The 20014-nt window shown below is 42.0% G+C and overlaps 1 protein-coding gene across 1 annotated transcript in view; it reads left to right on the forward strand.

The window, feature by feature from the left end:
- The window catches only part of LOC306966731 (neurobeachin-like), a 684825-nt gene that overhangs the window by 548744 nt on the left and 116067 nt on the right, over window positions 1-20014 (forward strand). Inside the window, exons 40-43 of the mRNA XM_079561544.1 lie at window positions 6326-6443; window positions 9507-9609; window positions 12732-12847; window positions 16790-16902. Coding sequence (XP_079417670.1) covers window positions 6326-6443; window positions 9507-9609; window positions 12732-12847; window positions 16790-16902 — 450 coding nt within the window. The remainder of the gene's footprint in view (window positions 1-6325; window positions 6444-9506; window positions 9610-12731; window positions 12848-16789; window positions 16903-20014) is intronic.

Genomic DNA, 20014 nt, shown 5'->3' on the forward strand with positions numbered 1-20014 from the left:
GGAGGGAGGGAGGGGGGGGCGAAGTGTGAGAGCGAGCGTGGGGGGTGAGGTGCAGCCTTTGTTTCCACTCCGCGTGAGCGAGTAATGAAGAGATGCGAGGACGCGGTGTTTGTGGACAAATACGAGGGTCCGGGGCCACGGCGGGTCCAAAGTGAGCGGCTCTCGTGGAGACGCTGAGGTTTGTGCAGTGATCACGGCCGAGACGGGCTGACGCGGCGAAAATAAGCATCGGGTTATCTGGATAAAGGTGGAAGGAGCTCAGAGTGTCATGTCAGACGTTCATACAAGACCATGAGCTATAAAACAAAAATACATTACAACAATATGAATCCATTGGCAATAGGGCTGAAACTAAGGATTATTTTTGTAATCGATGAATCTAATAATTGATTGATCGCTTGGATGTTAAAGGTGTATGGAACTTTTATCTTTTCATACTTTTTACCACATAAGGCTAACTTTAAGGGACTATACGGAGTTTAAACAAGTTAAAATTATGTATTTTCCTCCCCCTACATGTTCCAGCCATGTCCTAATGTATGAGCTCAGACCTGTTCACCACAACTTACTTAACCTCTTAACTCCCGCCTGAACCGAGAGGATCTTTTTCATCGCGTCATCAGATTTTTTTTTCCATCATTTTTTTGTTGGGTGTTTTTTGTAACTTTTTTGTCATTTTTTTGTCACATTTTTGTCATTTTTTCGTCACATTTAAAAAAAAAAAAAAATCACATTTTTTATCACATTTTTGTCATTTTTTGTCCATTTTTTGTCCATTTTTTGTCATTTTTGTCCATTTTTTGTCATATTTTTGTCATTTTTTCCTTCAATTTTTTGTCAATTTCTTGTGGCATGATTGTGACATTTTTGCCACTATTTCATCCATTTTTCGGCGCTTTTTTGTCAGTGTTTTCTCTTTTTTTTTTGTCACATTTTTTCGTCAGTTTTTTTTTATCACATTTTTGTCATTTTTTTGTCAAATTTTGGTCATTTTTTTGTCAATTTTTATTATTATTATTATTTTTTATCACATTTTTGTCATTTTTTGGTCACGTTTTTGTCATTGTTTTGTCAAATTTTGTCACATTTTTGTCACATTTTTGTCATTTTTTCTTCAACTTTTTGTCAATTTCTTCTCACATTTTTGTCACATTTTTGCCACTTTTTCATCCATTTTCGTCACTTTTTTGTCAATGTTTTCTCACTTTTTTGTCACATTTCCATCATTGTTTTCATCTCAGTTTTGTTGCTATTTTCACAGCTTTTTTCCAGAAGCTTTTGGACTGGGGTAAAGCCAAACTGGAGAAAATGTGCTCGGTTCAGGTGGGAGTTAAGGGGTTAATATAGAACTTGCAGTTACGCATAAGACCTGAGGTGGCAGTAGTGAGTATAAAATTACCAACTTGCATCTAGTCTCTTTAAAGTGATATCCTGGAAGTCTAAATGTATTACACATTTTATAAAATGTACAAAATCGACCACCTGCTCTTGCATTTCGATGTAAAGTAAGTAATAAGATACATTTATATAGTTTTTTTGTAAAGTCCCTCCCCTAATCAGAGTCTAGCGTCCTCCCGCGTCGACCAATGAGACGAGCTTTTCCTGTGAACCAGCCTGTCAGGTCCAATCAGGAAGGAGGGGGAGGAGCTTGATCGTTCACTTTTGAAAGTTCTGCCCCCGCTCTCCTCATTTTGCAAACTAAGAAGGGCTTTCTGGTTAAAGAGGGGAGGAATTTCAACCTATCTCTCCTCACTTTAACTCTATGTTTGTAGGAGGCTCTATATTGCTAAATCTGATTTCAGTTTTGGCGCTATTTGAGTCTGTGTTTATCAGAAAACGATTAACCGAGGCCCAGTTCAAGATCAAATCAGGACTATATCGGGTCTATGGTGTAAAATAGACGAAAATTAGTCAGCAGTTTGGGACTATTGTATCGTGATATCAATAAATCGTAGCGTCACTAAAGTCTTCATGAGCCTCTTCAGCTTCTCCTTTCCCGATCGTCCACAGAGGCGTTGTGTTTGTCGTCGGGCGTCTGTGATGTAACAGATGAAAACGTTCATTCCTCTGGAGGGTTGGTGGGATGGTTGAGGTCACTGGTTTGAATCGCCATTGCAGAGATAGACCTGTCAGTATCTCTGCCCGGCTCTTTCATCGCCGCTGACACCTCACCGTGTCACACTAACGCCGGCCGTAATGGAAAGTCCTGAAAACTTTAAAGCAGCTGCTCAAAAATATTTGGCCTCTCCCAATGTATTCCTATAGCTCCAAACGGGGTGAAGTTGGAAGCGACCAAGCTCTTCCACGGGCACAAAGACCAGACAAGTACACATCAAGTCATCTAAGAACATATATCAGTATGAAAAAACGGTGGCCTGTTCCTTTAACCCCTTAACTCTCACCTGAACCGAGCACGTTTTCTCCAGTTTGGCTTTACCCCAGTCCAAAAGCTTCTAGAAAAAAGCTGTGAAAATAGCAACAAAACTGAGACGAAAACAATGATGGAAATGTGACAAAAAAGTGACGAAAAATTGATGAAAAAGTGGCAAAAATGTCACAAAAATGTCACAAGAAATTGACCAAAATGTAACAAAAAAAATGACACAAATTTGTTAAAAAATTGATGAAAAAAAAAAAAAATATGACAAATTTTTTTTTAAAATGTGACCAAAAAAATGACCAAAATGTAACAAAAAATGACACAAATTTGATTAAAAAAAAAATTGATGAAAAAATAAACAAAAATGTGACAAAAAAATAAAAAAAATGTGATAAAAATGTGACAAAAAAAATTACAAAAACTTGACAAAAAAATTGACAAAAAAATGACCAAAAATGTGACAAAAAAGTTGCAAAAATGAGTTGAACACCCAACAAAAAATGATGGGAAAAAAAAATCTGATGACGTGACGAAAAATATCCTCTCGGTTCAGGCGGGAGTTAAGAGGTTAACCAACTGTTCTGATCTTGGGTTGCTGCAGTTTGTTGGTCAGGTCTCTACAAAAGGCAATTCAACGTGCTTCACAGTTAAAGCAGCATAAAATATAAGAAAAACAAATACAATCAATAAAAACAGCAACATAAAATTAATCAATTGCAGTAAGAGGCAAGAGTGTAGATAAAATACTTTCAGTTATATGCATTTTTAAGTCTTGTTTTGACTCGCTCTGTCTTGAGAACTATTTTGCTCTGTCTTGCGTACTATTTTACTATCAATATGAGATCTTGATGAAAACACAAGACTGGAGCTGATTGAAGCTACTGAGTGTGAGCTGTTGTGGTCCGGCGATGCACTGGGGGGAAATGTGAGTTATCGCAGCTTCAAAATGCACATCAGCACCGGCGCCTGATGAGCTGATCCTTTTCAAACGGCCTCCCACGACGCGCACATGTACCATTGTCTTTCCCCTTCATTATCCCGTGTTCTCCACATCTGTCCGCGGCAGAAAGCACCACCTCCTCTCCATCCCGCAGTCCTCGGGGCCCGTCGCTATGACAACTGTTTGAGGGGGAAGGTGGGGGGTGGGGGGGGGGGGGGGTTAGGTGGTGGAGGTGTCAAGCCAGAGCCGTCACCGGGACGAGAGGCAGCCACCAGCGGCACATCCAGCCTCCCCTCGCCTAATCCAGGTTTAATTGAGCTCCCGAGATTCGGGGTCGGACGGCGGCGATTCCAGGGAGAAATTAGTCCGACAGGCCGGGCCCCGCTGCACATCTCTCTCTCCGTCCCCGTGTCAGCACTTTAAATGAGCCTTAGCGGCAGAGCTAACCCTGGCACACGGCTCACTCTGCCAGTGACGCCTCCACACGCCGCACACAGCTGCACGATATGAAGAAGATAGAACTTTATTAATCCCAGAGGAAATTATTACTATAAATCCTAAAGTATGAATAAAATATTTAGAAATAGGGGAGATCGGGTATGGTTGTAGCACTTTTTGCTTCAGCAGCTGTAACTCACTGAATTTTTGAGCTACAGTTCTCAAACTTTTTTGCAAAGGATCCACATTTGTTAACTACAGGCGGCACCGATTCAAACCTTTACAAGATGATCACAGACCTCGTGAGGTCAAATACATGGTGGTCGTATGTTTGGTTGTAACACAGGATGGAGTAACAGTTAAGCTCTTGCCACCCGCCAAAACCAAATGCATTCTCTCCTCTTTGCCATTGTCGTCACCTTTTTTGTTCCCTTATCTGTTTTTGTCACTTTTTTTTATTACTTTTTTGTGCTCTTTTGTCACTTTTTGCTGGATTTTGTTATTTTTTTGCTGGATTCTTTCACTTTTTTGCTGGATTTTTGTCACTTTTTTGCTGGATTTTTGTTATTTTTTTGCTGGATTTTTGTCTTTTTTTGCTGGATTTTGTTTTTTTTTTGCTGGATTTTTGTTTTTTTTTTGCTGGATTTTTGTTGTTTTTTTGCTGGATTTTTGTTTTTTTTTTTGCTGGATTTTTTTTTTTTTTTTTGCAGGATTTTTTTTTTCCGCTGTTTTGAAGAAGCTTTTAGATTTGGAGAATTTGAAGAAGAGGAGAAAACATGTTCAGGTGGGAGTTAAGAGGTTAAACAAAACAGAGGCCACATCATGTGATCTGCTACAAAAAGAGGTTGTCTCTCTCTCTCTAACCTGCATAATATGCTGACTGACTCCACCTGAGGTTAAACATATTATGTTTAACCTCAGGTGGAGTCAGTCCATAATACAGGTCCTGCTGCCTGAGTCAAATAGTCAGCCAACACTTCCTCCTGCACCTCAGACTGGATCATTTGTTGATGCTCCAATAACCTGCACTGGGACGATCTCTGGAGCCTGTTCTCTCAGCTTTACAGTATCAGCTCAGTGTTATGGCAGATCCCATGTGCCTTTGAAAAACTGATCTGACTGACTTTGTGACATCATCAGATGCTTTTTAAAAACATTTGAAAGCACTCCTTTGGCAGTCTTTCTTTTCCACTGCCTAGGCATTCTGTAAAAATATAAAAATTAGGAAAGTGTTTTCCTGTCAGCCATTGTTTGGCTGTATTAGCATAATGGTTTGAGATTAGCAGGGCAAATGTGCACACAACTACAGTTTAATCTCCATCTATCCATTTTCTTCCACTTGTCCGTTTCCGGGTCGTGGGAGCAGCTGTTGGAGTTGCCCATGTCACATCGCACCAGCCCCTATGGCTCCTCCTGTAGATGGTGGGTCCACATGGTTCTAACTGGGCCTGTTGGTCTCTCATAAGGGGCTTCTGAACCGCTCTTTGTCTGACCCGTGACCTAGGACCTGTTTGCCATTGGAGACCCAGGGGCACGAAGCCCCCGACCGCAGAGCTCCAGGATCATTCGGGTGCTCAAACCCCTCCACCACGGTAAGGTGGCGGTTCCAGGAGGGGCAGTTTAATCTCATGTAAGTCTTATGGTTTTTTTAATCATTTTTTCCTCTATAGAATCTGCATGAACCTGTTTACAACCTTGACAACCCCCATGTGGGATCAGGGAGGAAGTAAACACAGATATGATCATGTGACTCCTGTCTGATCCCTGATTGGTGGAGCTGGTGGTGCTACAACTCTCCCCATGTTCCAAACATACCCGATCTCCCCTATTTAAACACTACAAAATGCACGGCGCAGTTGGAAGTTTATATCAGAGCTTTGAGCCACGATGAGATCTGTTTGGTTTGGGCCCGAGTAACAACATTACAATTTCATCTGTTCAATCGTCAGAAGCTTCTATTTCGACTGTTTTTTTTGAAGAAAGGTCGCCCTAAATCAAGACTGCAATTAGGAAAGAGCTGCAAAGCGTCTTATTCCTCGGTTTCCCTATTGTTTCCGTTCCACTTGCACCTTATTACCATGTCATTACAGCACAGACAGAACTAATGACCACCACGATCATTTTCAGGCTCTTTTTTTGCCGCCGTGCTCCTCCACACGCCGTAGTCTTCTGTTATGTGTTCATTCTCACCTCTCGCCCCCGGTTCGGGTGCGATTATGACCCGCGGTGCTGGACACGGGGGGGGAGGGGTTCGGGGTTTTCCTATTCTCACCTGCCAGGAGCTGTGTGCGGGCGGCGGAGTCCGAGCGGAGCAGCTGTACCGCAGTAATGATCTCCGCTCTCCTCCGCGGCGCCGGGGAGGGCGGGCCGTATCGATTATCGGCCGCGGGGGGTCGTTCATGCGGTCATTAAACTACTCCGTGGAGGTTTACGGAGGTGTTAATCGCTGAAGCATTTACATTAAGCTGAAAGCCGGAGGAGTGTTTAAACTGAAGGCATTCGCGGAGAGCTCGTTTTGATCGTTTCAAAGATAAAGCGACCTGATGGCTGTGCTGTTGTGGCTGCAGGTTCTGGCCTACACCGAGGGGCTCCATGGGAAGTGGATGTTCAGCGAGATCCGAGCCGTCTTCTCCAGACACTTCCTCCTGCAGGACACGGCGCTGGAGGTCTTCATGGCCAACAGGAGTGAGTCTCGAACAGATCACGTCACAGGTTCCACTGTAGAGACTGTAGAGAAAGGCTGTGTCCGTATGTCCACACTATCCACTATATAGTGACTATATAGTGGTCACATTTTGTAGGGGTGTCCGAATGTCCAGAGAGAAAAAAGTATTCCACTCGAAATTTCCCACAATGCATCTCGAAATGTAGTGAGCATCGATGGTCACTAAACGGGTCAATATAGACCACAATGCATTGCGAGAGTCGGAGAAGAGCCTGACAGAGGCAGGTCTTTGAACTAAACAACACGACTGAGTGAAATCAGCTGTTTCAGTCGTGTGCTTGTGTTTCTCATGAATAAACGACCTAAATATAAACGGTTACGGTGAAAAGATGCTAACGTTAGCTGCTAACCTTTAGCTGGAGCTGTTAAATGACCGACAGTTTCCTCTCGAATAATCCAGGCCATTCACGTAAAATCCATGTGAAGTAAAAGCGTATCTGACTCGTATTTATCCATAAATATTCCACTGTCTCATGAGTTTGGTCTTTATCATAGAAATACTTTATTCCCGAAGTTTAGCGAACTTTAAGCTCTGACCTACTTTCGGCGTCTCTGAGCTCACGCTGGAGTGATTTTTTTTTTCTTCCTTTTTTGTGATGATAGTTTTAATTTAAATGACAAATAAAACACCTGTTAAAGTGCCAAAAGTCGTTCTGTTTCATAAAATAAACGTTTGTAACAATAAATAAATTCATATAAAACATTTTTTTTTAAACATATCTGCAGCCGCAGCGCGCGTGACGTGGCTTGTGTCCGAATCGCCAACAGAATCAGTGACTATATAGTCGACTATACAGTGCGGGCCTGTGTAGTGAGTGAGGGGTTAGGGACTAGTGTGGACATTCGGATACAGCCATAGACTGATGAACCCTTTTGCCCTTTTTATTTATGTTTTGTTCCATCTATGACTAAATGAGCTCCACAGCGATTATCCTGAATGTGTCACATCACTGATCTTATTTTCCATTTATATTTAAATGGTTTAACCTGTTACTTGCCGTCCCCCCTGATCAGGGAGCTAGGGTTAGGGTCAGGGGTTTTGGTTAGGATTAGGGTTTAGGGTTAGCAGGGGTCGGCAAGTTTGCGTCGTGGAGGGCCGATTTTCATCAATGTCAAAACATCAAGGGCCGAACCTCACCATAGTAGCCTCAAGTAAATTCTTCGGGACCCACCATTAATATATAGAGTCTTTGTCCACGATTTGTGTATCATAATTATGTGATCATGTCACTACAATTTGAACAAGCCCATTGGATTCCTAGACACCCAAAACATGGGGTTAGACACCAAAATGACGTGTCTAGGATGAATAATAAAGGAGTAATGGGCATTTTAAGGATGGCCCTCTTGGACGCCATCTTGAAAATGAGACCTTTCCAGTGGTCAGATTTTGGTAGACTTTTAGTATGTTAATAAGCACACCTGATACTGCAGAAAACTGTTGAAAAACCTTTTGTAGCAAATTTTTTTTTGGGTCAAACCATATATGCAGCCGGCTATAATTATTCAAAAACTACTTCAACAAATGCTGAATTATGAATATAGTTTTCTACTAAATAAAAATACAAAGACATGGAGAGGAGCAAAGTGGTCCAACTGCCCATAAATACATAAAAATGCTATGCGGAGAATGCTAACTTAATGCTACATGTTTGCATCGGGCTAATGCTAACTGTTAGCTAGCGCTATCTACGACTGCCGTTTTTTCACTTCTACTGAACAATCTGCTGTGAGGAAATATCCATATGGACCCGAGTTAGACTTGACTTTATTTATGTGTGGTAAGTAAGTTCATATTCCACCAGAAAATGGCTGAAAAGAGTGAAAAATTGTGTTTCTCTAAAGATTCTATTTTCCCCCCGGCGAAGCCACGCCCCCTTCTATGACGAGATGCCGTCTGTGTCTATACCCAACAATCTCTTAAACCCCACCTGAACCTGAGCTTATTTTGTCCAGTTTGGCATTACCCAAATCTAAAAGCTTCTTGAAAAAAAGAGTAAAAATTAATGACGGAAATAAGGGTGAAAACAAAACGAAAGAGCGACAAAAACGTGCCAGAAAAAGCAACACTAATACAATTAACCCAGGATGACAAGCCATGGCTGTAATTTTCCATATATCGTATACATTTTTTAATCCATCCATCCTTTCACTTGGAGCTGCCCAAATCACATTGCACCAGCCCCTCATGGCTCCTCCTGCAGGTGGTGGGTCCACAGAAGGACGGCCTCACGGTTCAAACCGGGCCTGTTGGTCTCTCATAAGGGGCTTCTGAACCGCTCTGTGTCTGACCCGTCACCGAGGACCTGTTTGCCATGGGAGACCCTACCAGGGGCACAAACCCCCGAGGATCATTCAGGCACTGAAACCCCTCTACCACGTTAAGGTGGCGGTTCCAGGAAATATTTTAATACAAGTTTTTATTGAATAAGTAGTAGATATGCTTTTGAGCCAATAAAACCCAACCCAATAACATGAATTTTAACAGACTCCCATGTGTTTTGATGGAGCATTAAAAAAAAGTTCCCTGTAGGCTTGCGACCCACTGAAAATTATTCCGCAACCCACTTTTGGGTTTTTAAAGGGTTTTAAGAGTACTTTATCAGGTGTTTGATCTCTTATTTGCATAATAATATTTCTCAAAATCATCTTGAGGCCCAGAGGTTCTGTGCTGGAGGGCCGGATTTGGCCTGTGGGCCAGAGGTTGCCTACCCCTGGTTAGGGTAAAGTCTTGGCTTTCAAATGAGGTGAGCTCTCCGCTTTTAGATTTGGATTTGCATAATTGGAGAAAACAACTCCAGATAGCGGATAAATCAGACACTTACATTGTCTGTAAACATTGTAGGTGGTGGGCGGGGCTTAGCTAGAGGCAGGAAACTAAAGAGCCACATCCAATAGCCACTAAACATCGTATATATGACAGAGAAACGAAGGATGTGATCACTAGTTTTAGTTTTATCTTCTTCTAAGACTTTCCCCCCGCTGTGCTCCTTGATTACTCATCAGATCTTCTTCGTCCCCAGCTGCCGTCATGTTCAACTTCCCGGACCAGGCCACAGTGAGGAAGGTGGTGCAGAGTCTTCCTCGAGTGGGCGTGGGCACCAGCTACGGTCTGCCCCAGTCCAGGTGAGCGGCTCAGGCTGAGGGAGCAACCGCTTAGCCCGGCTGAGCACACTGATGTGACGGGGTCTGTGCGGTCTGTGGACGTGCGCTGACCCGGACTGACCCGGACTGACCCGGACTGACCCGGACTGACCCGGACTGACTCTCTGACAGAGGACCTGCTGTACTGAGGCCAGACCACGGCACTGACCACAGCCACATCCCCCAGTTAGGGCCGCTAACGAGGCTAAAGCAGGCGCCGCGGCTAAACAAGCTCCTCCAGGGTCACACACCACTGACCAGAGCCCGGCCGGTCAGGGGGAGGTCGGGGGGAGGTCGGGGGGAGGTCGGGGGAGGTCGGGGGAGGTCGGGGGGGAGAGGAAAACTCAAGCCGTTTAATTATAAGAGAAATGGACAAGGTTATGATGTGAGGTTGGTCACATTACTGATTACTGAAGTGTGAGTAACGTTTTAAGACTTTGCAGCTCTCAGACACACTTTACTGGAGTAATATTTTGAAGTAATTGGAGTAAGTGTCAATCTATATGTGGGAGGTGCAAATGTGTGGCTTATAAACTTCCTTATGGGCACCTCAGCATCAAAAAAAAGACAATAATTATATTAGTAAACTATTCAAATGTAAACTATTTCATGATTTTGACCAAAATGCAAAAATAAGGCACTATGATGACAAACTAACAAATAAATACATCAAATTCATGAAATGGCCAATTCAAAATTATAAATGGATGTTATCCAGCAGCTGAAATGCTTAAAAGGATGTTTGGTTTTGAGGCGGAGCCATGTGTGTTCTGTTCCCAGGAAGATGAATCTATTGAACATTTGTTTTTCTTTTGTCCAGTGATAAAAAGTTTCTGGCAAGACGTCATGAATTGGCTGAAAACAAAAATGAAGAAAATTACACAATTAAAGTTAGAACAAATTCTTATTGGGAATGACAACCTGCCTGAACTTTTTAGAATGTGTAATATTATAATAATTATGGGTAAATACCACATACATAAAAGTAAATGGCAAAACAAGAATCCATCCCTATTGTTTTTTAAAATTGAATTGAGGGAGTTCTTTGCTTCCTTGAATCTTCTGAAAGACTCATGCGATAATATTTACTCTCTATGTGAAGATGTCTCTGAATATTTGTCGTTCTAGTTTGTGGGGCTTCCATATGACTCTGTCCTACAAGATTGAGGATAATGTATGTATGTGAATTGCCTTAACATGCCTAATGAAAAGATCAGTCAAGCTTTATAGCCTTCATGACATCCCGTCACCTTAAATAGCCATTTATATCTGTAAGTTTGAACATTTACTCTTGCCTTGTAAAAAGACTGGACATTACCTGGAAATGTGGTCAAGAAATGTGGGTAATAATATGGAAAAAGAGCCGTAAAACAGAGCAACATCTAAAGTATGAGCAACATCACTTCAAGGTCATGGTTTACCATTTGCAAAAGGCATCAAAATGTGTTAAAAGTCATTTTATTTTACCAAAATTAAAGCCTTAAAGGGGCTAGATGCAAGTTAGCCATATTATACTCACTACTGCCACCTCAGGTCATATGTGTAACTGCACCTTCTATATTAACTTCTTAACTCCCGCCTGAACCGAGAGCATTTTCTCCAGTTCAGCTTTACCCAAATCCTGTAGGCCAGTGTAACGCCTCATTTGAAAGCTAAGACCTACAAAACTCATCTAAATGGATCTTTTTTCTCACGTCATCAGATTTTTTTTCCATCATTTTTTGGGGGGGTTTAACTCATTTTTTTTTTACTTTTTTGTAATTTTTTGGTCAAATAGTACATTTGTTGTCAAATTTTTGTCCGTTATTTGTCAATTTTTTATCACATTTGTGTCACATTTTTGCCACTTTTTCATCATCTTTTCATCATTTTTTGTAAATTTTTCGTCATTTTTTGTCACTTTCTGTCATTTTTTCATACATTTTTTGTCAATTTGTGTGATATTTTTGCCAGTTTTTCACCAATTTTTTGTCCATTTTTTTTTCGGTTTTTTGACATTTTTTTTTTTGACTTTTTGCCACTTTTTCATGATTTTTTGTAAAATTCTCGTCATTTTTTTTCCATTTTTTTTCCATTTTTTTTGTCACATTTTGGGTTTTTTGTGCCTTTTTTTTCATAATTTTTTTAGTCAATTTTTGTGACATTTTTGCCACTTTTTCATAATTTTTTTGGTCTCATTTTTGTCCATTTTTTGTCACATCTTCATCATTGTTTTCGTCTCAGTTCTGTCGCTATTTTCTCACCTTTTTTCCAGAAGCTTTTGGATTGGGGTAAAGCCAATCTGGAGAAAATGTGCTCGGTTTAGTGCCAGTGCAGGATTTTAGAGGCAGTTGTGGTGAACAGGTCTGAGCTCATTCTACACATTAGGACATGGCTGGAACATGTAGGGGAGGAAAATACATAATATTGACATGTTTAAACTCCGTATAGTCCCTTTAATTGTCATTAACCTGTTAATGCCTCATCACGGAAAATGTGATGTAAGTCGTTTCTGTCAATAGGTTTCGAGATTTGGATCATTGGAGAAAATAACTCCAACCCTTAACCTAAGATGGCAGAGAGCAGGTCATAAAGCATTCAGCTGGTTTCCATTCAACATCAAATGTAAATTTATTTGAAAATAATGTAGTTGCTCAACTAATTGTATTGGATATGTTTGTAAAAGATGCAAAAATATGGCTTGAAACACATTTAACTGCAGTTTTTTTGCTGAAATTGAGCACATTTTTTGCTCAGAAGATGCTTGTTGTTTCATGAAATTTATTTAGCATTTGTGGCTATTTTGTTTATCAATGGTCATTAAAAGCATTGATCTGACGTGCTGCTTGCTCTTTAAAGGGGCCAGATGCAAGTTAGCCTTTTTATACTCACTGCTGCCACCTCAGGTCATATGTGTAACTGCAGCTTCTATATTAAGCTCATGCACAACGGTAATGCGGATCCAAAGTAACACCTTTCTGAGTAACAGTGCAGGATTTTAGAGGCAGTTGTGGTGAACAGGTCTGAGCTCATTCTACACATTAGGACACGGCTGGAACATTTATAAACTCCGTATAGTCCCTTTAAATGTTGTGGTAAAAAAACGAGCACTGTTTGTGTTGCAGGCGTGTTTCTCTGGCCGCTCCTCGTCAGCTCCTCAGCTCGTCCAACATGACCCAGCGCTGGCAGCGACGGGAGATCTCCAACTTCGAATACCTCATGTTCCTGAACACCATCGCAGGTGCGCCTCCTCCCCCTCCCCCCGCCCTCCTCATCTGCGCCTCATCTGCGCCTCGCACTCGCCGTCGCTCCGGCAAATGCAGCTCGATCTCCTCCGGTGATTATTCCCGCAAATGAAAGAGCGGGGAAGCCTCTGCGTGGGAGAGAGGGTGGCTCTGTCTCTCCGGATCATTTATCGTCGTATCATCGTTCTGCTCTGGAGGCGGGAAAAACTGGGAGAGACCAGGACGTTAATCAGGATTTTTAACTGTTTTGACAAGTTATCGTTCATTACTGGTTCAACCGAATACCCCACGAGATATTTTACCCGACGAGATGTTCCTCACTAGTTTTAATAACATTTAGTTCAAGCAGAATTGTAAACCAGGGGATTTACAGAAATACACATACTTATTCCACTGTGCAAAGCTTTAGTACAAGCAGAAAAGTGATTAAAAGTAAGTTTGCTTTCATTCTCTGCTGGCGTCCATACTTTCGACCTTTGACCTTTGGGACAGATGTGATTTTATAATGATGTTAATGCTGTTGTTCCCGTCGGCCACAGATACAACAATCATTACTGAACTTTGACTTTGATTATAATATTTAGCTCAAAGTTCAAGTTGGTTAGTGGCTTCAGTAACATTTACTCAAATAAGTCATTTAGGTTGATGGAATGTGTTATTGTTCATGGCTCACATTGTGTGGTGTGTCAGGGGATTATAAGATTCTTTTTGGCCCTTTTCAAACAAAACTTGGACCCTTTTGGGCAAAACGTCTTGTTTAAAAGAACGATACACTGTTCAGTGGATGGGTATTAACAGCATTATTTGACAAATTCATGCTTCGAAACAAAAAATGACTCAGAAGAACCAAAACTGTATATCAAAGGAATCAGATTCCATGAAAGTGAATGTTTTCCCAGAGTAACGAGGACTGTTGAGGAGCAGACCTGGGTTAAACGATACCAGTGAGGTATTGGAGATAAAAGTTTAGGTTTCACTGGTATTGGAGGCATAGTGTGCTCACGACCGGCATTTTTTGACCCGCCCCAACCGGCTCCGCGATCAAAGGAGAATTTCACGACCCGACCCGAACCGCAGGCAGATCGCGGGGTCCGCGGTGGAACCCGCAACCCGCGCATCGCGATTAGTCACAACTAAAAGGGACCAGGCTGGTTTTTGTAAGAACATTTTTAGAACTCTTGTACTAATGAGGGCGGGACTGTTAGCATTGGAGCTGGGTCGCAAGGGCCGAGTCTACAGTGAAGATCCCGCCCTTATGCCCTTTTTAGGAACAGGCTTCATCAGAGCTGGGGAGGAGGAGTCTGTAAATCCGCCATGATTTCTCCCACGAACGTGGTTATAACGGGGAGGAGTGAGTTATGACGGTCTATTGATAATATGTCTATGGCTCAGACCTGTTCACCACAACTGCCCCTTAAATCCTGCACTGTCACTCAATAGAGTCTCCATGTCGTAGAAAGTACATGCCGTCATGTACGAGCTTTATATGTAACCTGCAGTTACACATAAGACCTGAGGTGGCAGTAGTGAGTATAAAATGACCCCTTTAAGAAAGTGACTTGGTTGTTGCAGCTCAAATGCTACATGAAAAGAATGGAGTAAATGAACATTATCGTTATGTTTTATGGCTCTAGATGACAGAGATTATAGTAGGTAGTCTCTAGGTATTGACAAACATCTTTAAAGTACAGGTTTAAAAAGTAAATACATGGTACCCAGACCTACCAAGGAGCCCTGCCCTCACTGGATTGGTCTGGACCGTGTTTGTGTCCCTTATTTAGTGCATAAAAGTGGACTTAAGTCTGGTCAAACATGGGGGAACTTGTGGGAAGCATACGCAAGTAAGTAAGTGCTTTATCTGTCACAATTGTACAAGGAAATGGCTTAGTTCAGATGTCGGGTTAGTCCTGAGCCTGAGCCATCCTGACCAGCATGTTTTTGGAGGAACACTGCTGGGTTTGGCCCTGTTTTCAGAGCGTGGTGTCCTGCACTGGTCAGCTCCTCCACCTCTTCCCTCCTCCTCTCGCTCCTTCTCATCCTCATCTTTTGGAGAAGTCGCTGTAGTATTCGTCAAAGCAAGGCTGGCAGCAATTAGCCAAACCTACCCAAGTAAAAGATTAAAACTAGTCTAAACCAGGAAAACACTCTGAATTCGGCGAGCGCCATCTCCCCCCCCGGTGCCGATGGCCTCAGGTAAAAAGCGTGTTTCCAAAAGGCACCGCCGCCTCCGTCAGAGTTGTAGCGTTTGAAGCCGCAGACTCGGGCGGATAATTAGCGGCGGAGTGTGTGTCTGCAGAGTCGAGCGCGTTTCTGATCTCCGAGTGCAGCTAACAGCGGAGGAGAGGTGTCATCGCGCTCCCGACCGGCCCTCATGCATATTTATATTTAGCTCCCGCCCGATACGCTATTGTCAGCTAATTAGATGTAAGGCAGGCACGAAAACACGGAGAAACTTCATTAAAAACGGTCCGGTAATGACCCGGGATGACAGGGGTGTCAGGGAGAGCCGGGTGGCAGACGCGAGGAGGGGGGAGGGAGAAAGTGGGAGAGGTGTGAACGGAGAAGTGCGGATCTAATTAAACACTATTCTGCTGTTATTAACACACCGCCACGGCGTTCAGAGTCAGGCCTCAGAGAGATGCAAGCGGTGGCTCAGGGGTTAGAGAAGGCTCGGTTCTAGTTTCTCCCACAAGTCTTCTACCGATCGGCGAAATCCTCCTGCAACAAAGTCAAACTCAACATCTGGAGACGAGCCCCGGGGGTTCTTACAGGTTACCCCTAAGTCACAGTTTACTGCAGCTGTTCCCACAGTCTCAAACTTTCTGTTATTGGAATAAAATTAGTTTTGTCCTTTAGTACAGTGGTTCCCAATCTTTATTGTGTTCTGTACCCCTTGGGCTTTTCAGTGCACTGCAGAAAGTAATTAACTAGATCAGATAAACATCTCAATTTGAGCATAATAATCCAATTTTTTGTTGTTTTGACTAGTTAAGAAGTTCTTGGGCATTTTTCCTAGATTATTTCACTTGTTCTGAGATGTTTCTGACTCGTTCCAATACATTTCGTCCTTATTTCAGGTCATTTTCTTTGCCAATGGGGTAAGGAAATTGTTCTTGTCTCATTGGCAATTTTACTTTCTTATTTCAAGCGAGATTTACCCTAGAACTGGTCTGAAATGTCCTCAAACAAGCAAAGTAAACTTGGTCCGATCAGGAAAAGTGTCTAAATGTGTGAAAACCGCTCAAAACAAGATACATTTCCTCAATTCAAGTCATTTAAGCCAATGCTTGATATTTACTTTTTCCTGTGTGGTCGTCTGTGTACCCCCTATCTTAAGGGTATTGCAGTTTATTTAGAAAGTGATTACTTCAAAGTTGTATTTGTAAGAAAAAGGACAATGCTGTGGTAAAAACAAGCCTAAAATTCCTCCAAAGCAGCACATTTTACTGTAAAATATAGCTTTTGCATTGAAAATGATGTTCAGTTTCCCACCTTTTGACTGGCTCTTTTTAAAATAAACTATGAACGGCAGCCAAATAACTCACAGTATCTAAGACGGCATCGATCAAAGGCACTTTATATATTTAAATAATCTAAAATTACAATGGGATGGTTATTTAGGCTTTGAAAAACATGTTTGTGAATAAAATCTTGTGCTACAACTAATAAAATAAAGCTTCAACTCTCTGACAAATAGTTTTTAGTGCATTTAGCTTTGACTTTCACTTGTATGGCCTGCTCCATTGTTGGGCTGATTTAGGGGTTTAGGTGAATGATGTGTGTGCGTGAATGAATGGCGGTGGTTAGAGGGACCGTTGGCGCAGATGTGTGCTGTCGAGCTTCTGTCACTGTGGCTACATACATATTATCTACTCTGTGTGAAAAGCACGATACGAATACAGATCTCTTATTTCTCATTCCCCTTTGTGTTTGTGCAGGGAGAACCTACAACGACCTCGGCCAGTACCCCGTCTTCCCCTGGGTCATCTCCAACTACGACTCTCCTCACCTGGACCTCACGCTGCCCGCAAACTTCAGGGACCTCTCGAAGGTAACGGTTCAGAGGGAGGAGTTTCACAATAGTAATTATACATTCAGGGCAATTTTTTATCCAATTGTGAGAAAACAAATCTTTAAAAGTACAATATCAGGAACAAAACGAGGTGGAAAACTAAACTGGGATAATCATGATTAAAACAGAAGCTCAACATGACAATTTGGTGATATATTGTTCAGCCAGAGACAAATATATAGATACGTGAACTCCTACACAGAGAAAATAAAGAAGACAATCTCTCTCTCACTTTATTCCTGTTGGTCCAGTTCAGAAAAGCTGCTGGTTCGCGATGATTCTTGGCCATAGAACAAAATCACGGTCCCAGAAAATTTATGTTGACTCGACATAGAGCGTATGCGGTTTATGGGTGATGTGCCGGAAACGCTGATTTTAACATTTCAAAATGCAGTTATCCCTTGATCTGAGCGCTGTGGAGTCCCCCAGGGATCAATCTTGGGACCCCTCTTATACATCCTATGCATGCTCCCATTGGGCCGCTTCACCTACAAGGCTTTAGCGCTTTTCTCTTAGTGAGGCAACATTTTAGTGAACTCCAGTGACGTGATGGACAATTTAGAGACAAACTGTGACATTTCACCAAGGAAGGCCAGGTGAGTTTATTTGTAGAGCACAATTCACAATTCAAAGTGTTTCCTGATGTTATTGCTTTGATGTGGCTGAGTCCATGATCACCCCTAGATTGCTAACCTTATATTTTGGTTTTAGAGCGAGAGCCTCAAGGTGACTGATAACAGTTTCTATACGTATACGGTTTATGCATTTCAACGTTTCAAAATGCAGTTATCCCTTGATCTGAGCGCTGTGGAGTCCCCCAGGGATCAATCTGGGGACCCCTCTTATTCAACCAACACATTCTTCCTATCAAAACTATGCAACCAGATCTATGTGTCACTGACGGCAGGTGGAGGTGGGCCTGTAGATACAGTCTGTCACTGCAACAGATCAGTTTGTGGATGAACTTTCTCCAACTAGACTCAGACAAAACTGAGATCATTGTTTTTGACCCACGGACACAAAGGGAAACTGTCACCGTGAGTCTCTCGCTCTAAAACTAAAATATAAGGTTAGAAATCTAGGGGTGATCATGGACTCACATCAAAGTAATAACATCAGGAAGCACTTCGAATTGTGAATTGTGCTTTACAAATGAACTCGCCTGGCCTTCATTGGTGAAATGTCACAATTTGTCTCTAAATCAGGGGCTGGCAAGTTTGCGTCAAGGAGGGACGATTTTCATCATTGCCAAATCACAGAGGGCCGAACCTCACTATTGTAACGTAAAGTTAGGAACCATTTTCTGTTTTAAGATAAGAGATAAGATGATACTTTATTGATCTCACAGATGGAGAAATTGCATCAGTGGTTCTAAAGTGGTCCGGCTCAGAGACCCGCCATTACCTTAATGACAAGCTATGACCCAAATAAAACTGTAATTTGTCATATATTGTATATAATATTGTATTTACCACACGGTTTTATTGAACAAGCCGTATTTTTGCTTTTAACCTCTTAACTCCCACCTGAACATGTTTTCTCCTGTTCTCCAAGTTCTCCAAATCTAAAAGCTTCTTCAAAACAGCGACAAAAAAGACAAAAAGAACATGACGATGCAAACACAACAAAAAACGCTAAAAAGTGACAACAATGACAAAAACAAAAAGGTGACAAAAGAGCAGCAGAAAAAAAGACAAAAATCCAGCAAAAAATGACAAAAATCCAGCAAAAAAAGACAAAAATCCAGCAAAAAAAAGACAAAAATCCAGCAGAAAAAAATACTAAAATTCAGCAAAAAATGACTAAAATCCAGCAGAAAAAAAGACAAAAAATCCAGCAAAAAAAATACAAAAATCCAGAAAAAAAATACAAAAATCCAGCAAAAAAATAACAAAAATCCAGCAGAAAAAAAGACAAAAAATCCAGAAAAAAAATACAAAAATCCAGCAGAAAAAAATACTAAAATCCAGCAAAAAAATACAAAAATCCAGCAAAAAAATAACAAAAATCCAGCAAAAAAATGACAAAAATCCAGCAAAAAAAATACAAAAATCCAGCTAAAAAATGACAAAAATCCAGCAAAAAAAATACAAAAATCCAGCAAAAAAATTACAAAAATCCAGCAAAAACGTGACAAAAGAACAGCAAAAAAGTAATAAAAAAGTGACAAAAACACATAAGGGAAATAAAACGTGACGACAATGGCAAAGAGGAGAGAATGCATTCGGTTTTGGCGGGTGGTAAGAGGTTAAGACTGAAATTATGATCAAAACAACCCAATAATACAAATTTTAACAGACTCCAGTGTCGTTTCAGATGGAAAATATTGAAAAAAGTTCCCTATAGGCTCGTGACCCACTTTTGAGTCCCGACCCACCAGTTGAGAATCACTGTTTTACATTATATATGACCAAGTGGGATGTTCTGTAAGGATATTTAAAAATACACCATAAAAAGACACTATTACTGTACTTTAACAGGTATTTTATCCCTTATTTGCATAATAATATTTCTCAAAATCATATTGGGGGCCAGAGGTTCTGTGCGGGAGGGCCGGATTTGGCCCCAGGACCTGACGTTGCCCACCCCTGCTCTAAATTGTCCTTCACTTCACTGGAGTTCACTAAAATGTTGCCTCGCTAAGAGAAAAGCGCTGTAGCCTTGTAGGTGAAGCGGTCCTGTCTGGCGTCGTCAGCTGGGGCCCATGCAGGTGGATGTGAGGGGGCGGAGGAGGAGGGGCCCCTGTGAAGCCCTTTGGCCCCCGGGAGACAGTTATGTATTGTAATGTATTCGGTGACATGGGGCCGTGCTGTTTACAGGCCGGAGCTGCCTTCATTAGCATGGGTTCACAGCCGGGGCCTCCTGACAGTTGTCCTTGGACCCCCGGGGGCCCGTCCCCCTCTCGCAGTTCACAGGTACAGCACGCACTTGGGTTCTGTAACGGATCACAGCTCGCAGTCTGTTAGTGGGGAGTGCGGCGGGTCATTCCCTCAGACGGGGCACAAGGCAGAAGAACTTCTCTCGTCCCGATGAGGAGGAGCTTCATAGGGGCTGGGATGTTTGTCAGAATTTGGTGATTCAGATTTGTTTA

The sequence above is a fragment of the Gobius niger genome (assembly GCF_951799975.1).
Source record: "Gobius niger genome assembly, chromosome: 1".
In the NCBI taxonomy this organism is placed as follows: domain Eukaryota; kingdom Metazoa; phylum Chordata; class Actinopteri; order Gobiiformes; family Gobiidae; genus Gobius; species Gobius niger.